At 41.8% G+C, this 13,210-nt stretch overlaps 1 protein-coding gene across 1 annotated transcript in view; it reads left to right on the forward strand.

The window, feature by feature from the left end:
* Positions 1 to 13,210, forward strand: part of Dytn (dystrotelin) — a 52,107-nt gene that overhangs the window by 21,137 nt on the left and 17,760 nt on the right. Inside the window, exons 6-10 of the mRNA XM_005361528.1 lie at positions 1,564 to 1,635; positions 1,855 to 2,018; positions 4,354 to 4,465; positions 6,275 to 6,405; positions 10,603 to 10,747. Of these exons, the coding sequence (XP_005361585.1) occupies positions 1,564 to 1,635; positions 1,855 to 2,018; positions 4,354 to 4,465; positions 6,275 to 6,405; positions 10,603 to 10,747 (624 nt within the window). The remainder of the gene's footprint in view (positions 1 to 1,563; positions 1,636 to 1,854; positions 2,019 to 4,353; positions 4,466 to 6,274; positions 6,406 to 10,602; positions 10,748 to 13,210) is intronic.

The raw sequence follows: 13,210 nt of genomic DNA on the forward strand, positions 1-13,210 counted from the left end.
AAAAAAAAAAAAAAAAAAAAAAAAAAAAAAAAAAGATGTTAAGTGTGGTGTGGTGTACACACGCCTATAGCTCCGGCTATGGAGATGAGGTGATAGGATTATATGAACTCAGGAATTTGAGACCACCCTTGCAAGACCCTATTTCAAAAGAAAAAATAAGAAAGGAATGAAAGAAGAGAAGAAAGGAAACAAGAGGAGGGAGTGATGGAGAGAGAGAAGGGAGGGCGAGGAAAGGGGAGAGATGTTACATCATGTGTATCACAGGTAACACGGCTGTACGTGTTTAAGGATTACCACAGTCAAGTAGCTTAGACACTCATCATTCCCACAGTCACTATTTATGTGTGAGCACAGCTAAAGATCCCTCAAATCAAAGTCAAGAGAGCAAGAAACATCATTAACAAGTCACTGTGTTGTGTGTTAGATCCCCAGAACCTAATCATCATAAATTGTAAGTTTATACTCTTTGAGCCATATCCTCTGGTTTTCCTACTCCACCCTCAACTCCAAGAAGCCACATTCTACTCTCTGTTTCTTTATACTTATCTCTTTAGAGTCTCCATGTAAGAGAGATTATACAGCATTTCTGTGTACAGCTGATTTCATTTTTAGCATATATTTCCCAGGTTCATCCATGCTATAGCTATTTTTAAGTGCCAGATAACATCCATTAATGTCAACAAACACCTCAATCATTCTTCTATCTTGGCTGTCTTAAATAAGGCTGCAGTGAATGTGTAGATATCTCTTCTTGACATAGTGATGTCATTTCTTGTCAGTTCTTCCTTTCAATAATGATGACTACCAGCCCATTTCAAAGACTGGAGTTATGGTTTGCATATGAAGTATCCTCCAAAAGACTCTTGAATTGAAAGCTTGGTACCCAACTGGTAGATCCAATCACTGAGAAATGACTAGATCCTGAGGACTCTGATCTAACTGATGGCTTAGATATGTTTTGAATGTATTATTTGGTAGAAACTTTCTTACTTAGGGCCTAGCTAAAGAAACCATGTAAAAAGAGATCTATTCCTATGGGCCTCTCATCCCTATGCTCCCCGGTCACCGTGAGGTCTGCCCAGACACAGCCTTCTGTCTTGATGCTCTACCTCACCACAGCCCAGAAGCCATGGACCGAAGCACAAGCCAACCTCAATTGAAGTTCTTTGTGTCAGATATTTTGACATAGGGTCAAAAGAAGTAGTGGAATTGACATGTATTCAAACGAGACAATGTGAAAATTCTTGACAATTCTGAAAGCAGTGTCACTGTGACCTCCATCAGGGGAAAAGGAAAAGAAAGATTAAAATAATCTGCCTGGGATTCTAAGGCATCAGACAGCAGACATCTTCCCTCGCTGCCTCAATGCCTTCCTTCTGTGGTCTTCCTCCCGTCTTTTTTCATTCATTGTTCCAACTCAAGCATTGCACAAAACCTAAAGCTTACTGATTTGATTGAGATGACGCCTCTGTTCCCAGATGTCTGGTATTTGCTGCTTGCGTGACCTCCATTACTCAGGCACACTAAGTCCACTCAGTAGCTAACATGAGTTTGCCTTTTCAGATTCCTGCTGTTGTGGGAGAGAGCTGTGCTTTGTGCCCTGTGGAGCGTGCTGTCCACAGCTGCTTCCGAGGGGTGAGTAACGTAAAATATCCCTGGGAACCGGTGCAGGTGTCTGAAGAGTTTGCTTAAATTAGACTTCAGGCATGCTCCAGGACAGCCTGAGCTTGGAGGTATCCTTCCTCCGGCTCTCACATGACTGATTTCCATAGCAGAACAGATATGGAACCAGGGGGGAAAGAAAGGGGGCACATCCCGCCTGGAAGTGCATCTCAGCCTGCTCTTCTTTCCCAGGTGTTGAGCTCTGGAATCAAGGAGGAGAAATTCTTGTCTTGGCTACAGTCAGAGCCTCTTATTCTTCTGTGGCTCCCAACCTGCTACCGACTGTCAGCCTCAGAAATGCTCACTCACCCGGTGCGGTGCAGCACATGCAGAACCTTCCCAATCGTAGGACTGAGGTACAGTCAGCATCGTATTTCCTAAATGGTCATGTGGCAGACAGGTTCAACGGTGCCACATAGATAACCTCTGGGATCCTTCCTATATATCTGGAATTCACTTGCCTTTAGTTCAATAATTAATTCCCTATCTGAGGCATCCTGGTTGAAAATAAACTTATTTCCTCTAAACAATGAAATATTAAGTTCTTCCACTGAGTTGATGCTCTTAAGTAGCCAAGTTTTCTTCCTCTGAGGCAGAGGCTTTCAACCTATAGATTGTGACCCCTTTTGGGGGGCTCAAATAACCCTTTCACAGGGATCACTAATCAGATATCCTGCATATCAGATATCCTGTATATCAGATATTTACTTGCAATTCATAAAAGTAGCAAAATTTCAGTTATGTAGTAGCAACAAAATAATTTTATAATTGGGGGTCACCACAGCATGAGGAAGTGTATTAAAGATTGAGTTTGCAATGGATTTGGAAGGTGCAACAAAATCTGACTCATATAAACCTCCTTGCAATTATCAACTTAAAACAATAAACCATGTCAACAGGCAGGACCAAGGAAAGGTTTATATTAGAGTAAAATCTAAAATTTCCTACTATGTACAATGTGTTTCTCAGAATCAATGGAAGAAACAAGATTGGAAACAGAGACAGGGGGGTTCCTGGAGCCTGGTGGCCAGCCAGTCTAAAGGAACCAGTCAGCTCCAGACTCAGAGAGAAACCTGATCTCAAATAAACATCTAACATCAACCCCTAGTGTCCATGCACAGAAGTGCACACGAGATATATAGAGCAGAAATTACCCCTCCTCCAAGAACTGAGTCCCAGATGGGCTATCAATTATGGTCTATAAAAAAGTAAATTATACAAGACTGAGATAAGATTGGAAAAAAAAAACCTTGGGTTCTCTATTTGGTAAAATGATCAGGAAACCAGCTGTCTTATCCACTCAGCAGCCTTTCTTGTGAGTCTAAAGGTGGTCTCAGAACTTAAGGGAAATTAGCGTATTATTCAGACAAGTTAACTGTAGCTGTCTAAAGGCTGGACAAAGCTGCCAGCTCAGATAGGTAGCTCATCCAATAATCCGCCTTAAAGAGAAGGCTTTCCCATCTTGTACACTTAGATGAGTTGATTAATTTTCAAAGCTATGCAAAACTTTTGCAAGGCCAAGTAAGTGGTATTTACTAGGGCCCTTGTCCTGCTGCAGAAAGGAGACTGTTAACTTAGCTTCATTTAGTTCACATTCACTGGTGACCTACCATGTGCCAAGGATCCTCCCAAACCCTGAGCTTGACTGTCCAATGCAGCAGCTGTCTCTGCTACAGCTAGGAATGGTGGTGTTATATTAACCAGAGGCCGCCCCATCTTCCTAGCCCTTCAGTATTACCATACTATCTGAGGGATAGGAGAGATCTCTCTCTGAGCACTAGGAGAGGTCTCACTAATAGCATACCTCAGTGCTTTCTCTTCTTCTGAACACAAGGAGATTTAAGATTCAGAAATTAAGAACAAAATTCTGCCATGTTAACGTGTCAGGAAACAGGTGAGCTGCTCACACATCTCCTGGCCACTGAAGAACCCCCTCCCTCCATCTTTTCTTCCCTATGCACAGACTTTTAAGGAAAAGCATGGGCTTGTTTTGAAGTCTTTTATCTAAGATTTAGCTTTTTACCCTAGCATCAGGAACTCAGGTTCAAGATTATCATACCTTGTAATTTCCAAGAGAATTCTTTATTCAACTTTATCAAAAATGCCAAACTTCTTTTTTAAAATTGGAAACTACACTCAAAATATTTGAGTGCTCATGTAGCTTTGCAAAATATGGCCAGAGCCTTGAGGGTTTCTCTTGAGGTTGCAGCCCCTAAGACGCTGCCTATGCAAAGCACTTGGTATTTGGGTAGTGTGGGGAAGGAACATAATTCAGACCTTTAGACTGTAGTTTACTGGGTAAAGACACATTAATAAAATGTCTTATAAAAAACTCCATCAAGGCTGGTGAGTTGGCTTAAGGTGTTGGCCTCTAAGCCCCACCACTTGAGCTCATTCTCCAGAACTGGTGTGGAGGAAAAGAATCAATTCCTAAAGTTGTCCTCTGACCCCACACATTTGCCATGGCCCATGAATACATGCACACACACACGGAGTACTATTAAGATAAGGTTCACGTTTCTTTGAACAAGTAAGCACATGGGTTAATTAATAACTGTCAGCTTCGAGAGACAAACTGTAACCACTGGACGATCCGACACCTCCTGCGTGGTTGGGATGTTCATTCTCTGCCTGAATTCCATCCGTTTGCTCTCCTGCCAATAGTGACATAAGCCGCATTTCGTTTGGCAGATACCGCTGTCTGAAGTGTCTCAACTTTGACATCTGCCAGCCGTGTTTCTTATCTGGTCTCCACAACAAACCCCACCAGAAGCCCCACACTGTGGTAGAGCAGTGTGTCCAGGTAACATCTAAGGCAGCGTGGTAAAACTTTCACTACCCCAGTCTTACAAGATATTCCATTAAAAACGCTTTCCTTCCATCAATTAACAGTTAAGAAGCTGGACAAAGGCAAGCTCCGCCTTTAACATTTCTCAGTATGCCTGAGCCCGTATGATGGAATAGTAGCACATGCTGTTCCAAGATGTCGTAATGCCTTTCATTGTGTTTTATGATTGACACCTGCCAAGAGTTTAAAAACAAATGTGCCTTATTTACATTGCAAGCTTTTATAGGTATTTTTGGAGACAAGAACAGGCTTTCCAGGCTAGAGTGTGATCACTGATCTCAAGCTGTGCATTAGGAAACATCTGTCAAAGCTCGAGGGACAAGCATTGAAAACTGCAGTGAAAGAAAAGGGTGCTGATTTGGTGAGAACAATATGACAAAGCTTCCAGTTGTAGTATACTTTTAGAAAGATTTTGATATGACTTTCCCTGAGCACTAAGTATCCCCCCCCTCCAACTTTCAGGATAAAAAGAAAAAAAAAATGTTGTCTAGGTTTTCACTGAAAAAGTAAAGCTTTTTGACTTGTGACTCTTTTAAAGAAAATCGTTAGTAACCAACAATGATTTAGTTCATTTAGTTCTAAGATGAAAGAAAAATAAACTGCAAAAGCATTGTGCTGTTCCTAGGGGTGGCTGGGAGTTAGGGTGACGGGAGTGGGAAATCGTTGTCTCTTTAACTACCCATTTCGGGTGAATCTGCTCAACGGAGTGCCTCAAACACCACTGCAGTGAAGCTGCAGGTGATTGCTTCCGGTCCTCTCTCCAGGAAAAGCAGACTCCTGAACTTTACTAAATACCAGCACCGGTTCATTCCCTCTAGTCTTCCACTTCGGCCCCGGAAGCCTGCAACTTAATGGTGTTACAGTGACACCGTGTGGTCATCTCGTTAACACACTTTAGTTTTTAAAAGCTGGACACCTTCAAATTGAACATCTTTGTTTCTTTTTTTTTTAATATTTATTTATTTATTATGTATACAATTTTCTGTCTGTGTGTATGTCTTCAGGCCAGAAGAGGGCACCAGACCTCATTCCAGATGGTTGTGAGCCACCATGTGTTTGCCGGGAATTGAACTCAGGACCTTTGGAAGAGCAGGCAATGCTCTTAACCACTGAGCCATCTCTCCAGCCCCCACATCTTTGTTTCTTTATCCTGAAGTTCCTCTGGTGGGCTGGATGGATGGGTTTCCAGTGATCCACTATCTACTGAAATTGCCTACAGCAGTAAACCTGGGAGGGATGTTTCTAGAGATAAAAACACACCTTGTTCATAAAGGAATCCACATCACAAATGTGAACGACCATAAACCCAGTGCGGTATTGCTCCTTCTCACAACTTTAGAGTCCTGTTTCTTTAAGAAGCAGTTATTTACTGAAGCAGTTAGGGGCATTCATCACCGAGGCTTATGCTACTAGTGGGTTTATGCTTAAACGATATGAAAAAACTCTAGGAGCAAGGGATATTATCTTCCAAAGCATCAAAAACAGAAGAATTGATTACCAACACTTTCATCATGGGCTAACTAACACTAAGGAATGAAGGCCATGTTTAAATTGATCTGACACCCTTTGAATTTTTTATGGACTTGATTTTATGACATTTGTGTGTGGGCACTCATGTGTGCAAACAGCCAACGTACGGAAGGCGGAGGACAAGTTCTCCCTTTCCACCATGGGTCCTGAGCATCAACCTTGGGTGGTCAGGCTTGGAAGCAGGTGCCTGTCCCCACTGAGTCCTGCCTCTTTTAATGGTTTTCACTTCCACAGATGTCAGCAAAGGAGAGCACAAAGCTCCTCCTTAAGAGCCTCAGAAACAGCCTGCCCCAGAGACCCGACAGGACAAGAGCCTTGGGAAGACAGTGGCTGCTGAACCAGCTGTCTCCACGGGATGCGGCTAGGTGTGTGGCCTGGGTCCACAGTCAACACATAAGATATCCACAGGTTTTCTCGCTCTCAAGTTTAGTTTGATTAGCATATATTAATCACACAGAATGATGGGCTTATAATAGCGTCTTCATACATTCCTATTCAGCACCTCACCTTCCCATGTCCCCTCCACTCCTGCGAACCCCTTCCTCTTCCAGAGCCCACCTTCTACCTTCTGTCTTCTTCCTTTCGTGTATGCCTTTCTTTCCTTTTCTTTCTTTCTCTCCACCGCCCTGCCCCAGCAACTTTCAACTGAACCTTCAGGGAGGCCTGGGGCCTCGAGCCCCTCTTCCCCTGTGAAGAAATGCTAGTGAGGCCAGTCTTGGGCAGGTCCTGTCTCAGCAGGCTCCTGGAGGACAAGAGTGCAAAGGGGCAGGCTGTCGAGTCTGGAAGACCGGGCTCTACCCGCTCCATCCCGTTCTCTTGCTTTTCCGTTCTGCTTCCTCTTTTGTGATATTCCCTGGACCTCGGAGGAGGAGATACAGAGGACCCATTTAGGGCTGAGCACTCAACAGCTGCTTATTCTGGGCGCTCGGATCGTCCATAAGGCCCTGCAGCAGATTTAATGTTAAAAGTTTCTACAGAGGGAAAGGGGTGGGAAGAGGATAGAGATTCAAGTACATTCCCCCTCTGTAAACAGCGGTTAGGTTTATGGGGAACTGGGAGGCAACAGTGCCACGTAGTGGCCGTCGAGATAATTGCTCCTGAGACTAAAGCGTGGAGGGTTCTGTTAGAACTGTCCTGTGAACACCATTCACACTTCGCTGTGAGGGAACCCAGACTTGGGCTGTAGATGAAATTCCTCTTTCTTTTACGCACCTGTACCAAATAGGAAAGGTGTCCCTGTCATTATCCCCCAAATAATTGTTACATTTTTATTTCTTTTATTGTCTTGTTTTGTTTTTTTGAGACCCTGTCTTGATAGGTACCCTAGGCCAGCCTTGACCTCACTGTGTAGCCCAGGCTAGCCTCTTAACTAATCACCCACTTTATTTTGCCTATTGAGTGCTGAAATTATAGGTGTGTACCACCATTCTTGATGTAAGCTACGATTTTGTGTATATACATAAAAATTCATATGTGTGTGTTCATGTGTGTGCAGATGCTCATGTGTGTTCATGTGTGTGTTCATGTGTTTTGAGGCTCATGCACACATGTCAGTGTCAAGGGCAGAGGAAAAAAATCACAAAGTGTTATTCTCTAGGCAAAATCCCCCTTTTCCTTTCTAAAAAAACTACATTTATTTATTTGTATGTGTATGGGTGTTTTGTCTACGTCTGTGCACGAAGTTCATGCCTGATGCCCATGCAGCCTAGAAGATATTGGAGCCCTGGAACGAGAGTTAGATGTTTGTGAGCTGCCAGATGGGTGCTGAGGCTTGACCCTGGGCCTCTGCTCTCGTTGGTTAAGGAACCCTGGTCTTAACCATTGACCCATGCCCCCCCCCTTTTGAAACAGCATCTCTCGCTGGCCTGAAACTTGCCAAGTAAAGTGCTGGCTGGCCCAGGGAGCTCTGGATCAGTCTCTTTCTCATGCTTGGATTACAAGGGCATGCCACCATGCCAGGCTATTTAAAAGAGGTTCTGTAATCCAGACAAAGAGCCTCATGTTCGCAAGGAAAGCACTTGGCCCCCTGAACTTTTCTCCAGCCCCACCCCACAAGGCAGCATTTTTAATAGTCTGCGCTCATCCTTCTCAGGAGCATCAGAATTCATACGCAATCGTGAGCATGTTAGGAATGGAGGTGTAAGAAAAACTAGGTGACGCAGTTCGGAGGCCATGAAGCCTGTCCTCGGGACTTTCTTTCCTTCAGCCCCGTCCTTCAGACGCTCGGCACAGTATTTGTGGGATGAGATAAAGAAAGAGAATTGCAAGGGCTATACAACACTAGGGTTTATTTAAATTTATTGTATTATATCCAATCTACTCTGGATATAATAAACATGGTTAATCCTCAAGATAGCATTATGTAATTTTCGACTTGGCCTGGGTCTCGATGAGTTCCGAAGCTCTGACTGATGACCAGCCTGAAAAGAATGAATGTGAGCATTGTAATTTTACAAATGTGATCATAGGCAAAGAGTTATCCTTGCTATCTATGAAGCTGGCAAATTAGGAATGCCTGTCTTCTAAGGTAATGGTTATTGCTAAGTGGCAATACTGGATTTATTTAATAATTCAGCAAGCAATCTGCATGGTAAAGAGCCCCTTCCTTTTGCTATAGATTTACTTTACACAGACTATTCAGATCAGCAAGGATAACACGTTTAGTTCTGAGAACATAATTGGAAGTGAGGTGTCAGACATCACCACCATTATCAAAAATTTTGGGAAGTTCTTGTAAGTAATAGAAAGAAAATTAAAATGCTGAAAAAGAGAAGATGAAATCAGTTGCATCTACAGCTGATATGCTCTCCAAAGAAACCCTGAGGAACTTAGCAGAAAACACTATAATTAAGGCTTTGAATAATGGTGGAACATAAAACATAGTTGTAGAAAATTGGTAGCTCTTCACTCTATTAGCAATAACCAACTAGAAATTTTATAAAACTCTCATTTATAGTGCAGTTTATTTTACAAAGAAACTATGAGCAAGTTTAACAAAGTATGAGACCCACATAATAAAAATTATGCTATGGCATTAAGCACAGAAAACAAGACTTGAACAAGAGAAGCATGCAGGAGAGCTGAACGGGATGACTCCAACAGGAGTGTCTTTGCAGCAAAGCTGATACACCATTGCTAATCATTCACAGATTAGCTGCTCACACATTCACCTGCTTGCAAATTCTTACGCGTGATCCGCAAATTCTTACGCGTGATCCGCTGCAGCACTTACAGATACGTACAGAGCGGCAGAAACAAAGGTGCCCACGCGTGCATTCCAAGATGCGCTTCCACAGAGGGTGGGTTTTGCCTCCTCAGTTCAGCTTTCACACTGAACACAAACCTCTTTCACACACCTCTTCTGGATCGGGTTTTCCCACCAAGCGGTTTCCCTGCTACAAAAAGCCCTCTAGTGTCGTGTTGGAGTACTTCAGGGCTCCTGGAAAGTTGTGCTGTCTCTTCATGAGACACTGTGTGTGAGACGAGCTTTACGAACAAAAACTTCAAGGCGATGAGGAAGTAACTACTCCCTGCATCTGATCTCAGATGTCCAACCTCTAGATATGTAAGAAACATGTGGCACGGACATCTGTTATTTAATACACATAGTGTATGATATTTTGTTAGAGCAGGCAAGTGTTCAAATAATATCAGATGGAAACATGCTGCTCTCTCTGCCCCGCATACCCACCTCTGACAGATCGGCTAAGCACAGCCCAGTCACTCGTCCATATCTTCTCATCACGTCTTAGACTCGCTCCCACTATCTAGCAAAAGCCACTGGAACTGATCTGCTTGTTAAATGTGAGCTCTCTGTGAGCAGCAGTTCTCCACCCTCTCGATGTTTTCTTCATTTACTCAGATATAACAACTCAAGATATAACAACTTCAAAAATAATTTTTGAAGAACACTTAATAGAACTCTGTAAAATCAAGAATGCCTGGCCTTAGAGTCGTCTGTGCTCTCCCGATACAGCATAACAAACACACAGAATGCTTAGAATTCCTGCTCTGTGATCTGGGCAAGATGACCCAGGAGCCATTATCACTGAATTTCTTTGTATTTTTGTATCTAGACTGGTATGAAGAAGGAAGCATGAACTTTCTATTTATGTTTTTAGCTCTCTCTCTACCAACTGTACAGTCTGTCTGGAAAAGAACACAGGGGAGAAGTGGAACATTATTGCTACTTGATGAGGAAACACTGACCTTGACATCTGATTTGACATTTTAATAAAAAAGGGGTATGCGGCTGGAGAGACTCAGTAGTTAGGAGCACTTTTTATTTTTACAAAAAGCCCCAATTTGGTTCCCAGTACCTTTGTGGGATGGCTCACAAATGCCTGTAACTTGAGCTTCAAGACATATAATGCCCTCTTCTGGGCTCTATGGGCATACACAAATGGCATACATGTGTGTGCGTGTGCGTGCATGCGTGCGCGTGACACACACACACAAAAGTAAATATCTTAAAAATACATTTTCCAAAAAAAGTTTTCCTTATTATCATACTTGATCACTAAATTTGCCTCCATATCTTATAAAACCCTACTTTCTAACAGGCTTTGTCTTGAGTATAAAAGCCCTAAAGCCCCAGCGTCCGTGAGGCCATCAGGAGCAGTGAAAGCGACAGCCACAGAACGCCCCCGATACCTGTGTCAAAGACTGCCAACTGCTCCACAAGCGAATGACAACCCACATCATCAGGTGAGTCCAAATGGGAGAGACACCATCACTGAAGCACAGCATCCTGGTCACTCTTTAAACATGTACAGCATCCCGGGTACTCTGTAAGCATGTACCAAGGCTTGGCACAGCATCCCGGGCAATCCGTAAGCATGTACAGCATCCTGGGCACTCCATAAGCATGCACCAGGGCTTGGTATAGTATCCGGGCCATTCTGTAAGCACAGCATTCTGACTGTACGAAGGCTTGGAAAACCATTATCCAGACCAGAAAGTATTTCCACCATGTTAATGTAAACAATGAAAAATAGGGGGACATACTTTCAATCATAAAATATTACATGTTTTTGTTTGTCTGTTTGCATCCCAAGCTGAACTAGAACTCAAGTCAGTTCTAGTCAAGTCTTATAGCGTCTGCCTCCAGGGTTCTGGGATTACAGATGTGAGCTACCATGCACACCTAGGGATATACAGTTACTGCATTAAATTTGGAAAAATAAGTTAAAAATTAAAAAATGAAAATAATATGTGTACGCATCATTAACACTTCAATCTGCTTCACTCCTTTTGAATAGTTTAGTTTAGATCATACTTTGAGATGTACTGATTATACTGTCAAGTTGTCAGTGTAAATTATATTGTGAACATTTTCCATTGTCAGAATTCTTTAAAAACATCTGCATAGTTATTTAAATAGACAGAATGCTATTCATTTAACTGCTGTTTGACATTAAGGTTGTTTCCAATTTTTACTGTAATTAAAAATTTACTATTAAATTTTCCTTTCATTATTCCTTGTGCAGTTACCCCATTATTTCCCTACAATACATTTCTAAAGCAAAATCACCAAAAAGGTCCATGAAAATACGTTCAAGGTTCTTCATGCTTCTTGCAAAATTGCTTTTCAGAAAGGGATACTAGATTATATGCTCAGCAAATGCAGCCCATGAACCTGGTTAAAGCCAAGATTAACTTTCACCACATTTTAAATTCTGCCACTTTACAAGAAAGTAAAATATAATTTCACTTGTCTTTATTTTTCCCAAATTGAGTGAGACAAAACTTTCCTCCAAATCCTGTAGAAGGCAGTTATATTTTGTCCCTTCCTTCTCGTCTGCCCCTCCCACTCTGGTATGTCACTTCGATATGTCAATATAGTTAAACTTTGAATCTCTCCATTTGTCAGAGCCAACCCTGCTTCCTTTAGTCTATGGATGTTTCTATTTTTCTTAAAAATGCTCTCAATATTTTCTTTATAATTTCTTACAGTTTTAGGCTTAGATAGAAAGCTCTCCAGTGAGAAATCAAATGATTCTTTAACTGTATTTATTTTAAAATGTTTTTTTCTTGACGTTACAATTTTAAATCTATCTTGAGTTTTTAAATTCATGATAAGTGACAATAATTTCCTACTCTTGTTTTTTGTTGTTTAAATAAACCCTGTCCTTATTGATGTTTATGTTATGATTCTGTACACACTAGAATTCTCACTATTTGAGGATGAGTTTTATTGTTTCCCACTCAGCTCATTGCTTCCCATTTTGTTTTTATATGAGAGTATCATTTGAGAGTCTAGCTTTATGATAGTTATTTGTATAATATAGCAAGATTCCTCTTTTATTTTTCAACCACTTTATTGAAGTGTGATGACATATTAAGAGTGGTACATATTTAATGTTTACAGCTAATGAGTGTGAGGACGGGCATACGTCCATGCAATCATCACCGGCATCCTGGCCATGAAAGGCCCCCCAGTTCCGAAAGTTTCCTCTCCTCTATTATTGCTCTGATCCTTAGAGTTATTGTTATCGTTAGTGTGGAAGTAAAACTGTTTAGCATTAAAGCTACACTATGATTATATTAGATGTCTCAGACTTATTCATTTTACATAAATACAACTCTATCCCATATATTATCCCCTGCCCATTTTTCCATTTTTGTTCATATTTTTTATGTTGTTATAAAATAATTATTCTTCTAGAAGAATATTAGAATAGTCATAATTAATGCAGCCTGATCTTCAGGAAGGCCATCAAAGGGTAATCATTTATAATGCTTTTAATAATCAAAGAAAAGAATTAGCTTCCATGTGACAGCTGTGCTGACCTGAGCTAAGCCTGGACTCCAGCCCTAGAGAGTGAGTGCCGTGCCCGCCAGGTGTTCTGTGGGACCCTCCCAGTGAGAAGAGAAAGTGCCCGCCACTGTGCAGTATCACACCTGCCATGCCTTCCTCCTCTCTCCTCACCTGTTTCTTGTTGGCAGTTTCTCCATCCAATTTTATGCAAGTAGAATGTTTTTAGTAGTATAACCAAGATATGAGTCTGAAGGTTAAAATAATGTGCTTATAATGTAACCCTTTTCAGCCATAGGATGTGGCCTGTCCCTAGTTCCCCAACAGTAGCATGTGTGAGATAAACCTTTGCAGGCCTTTTCCTTTTCGTGTGTGTGTGTGTGTGTGTGTGTGTGTGTGTGTGTGTGTGTGTG

This window comes from Microtus ochrogaster, linkage group LG4, assembly GCF_000317375.1.
Source record: "Microtus ochrogaster isolate Prairie Vole_2 linkage group LG4, MicOch1.0, whole genome shotgun sequence".
NCBI classification, from domain to species: domain Eukaryota; kingdom Metazoa; phylum Chordata; class Mammalia; order Rodentia; family Cricetidae; genus Microtus; species Microtus ochrogaster.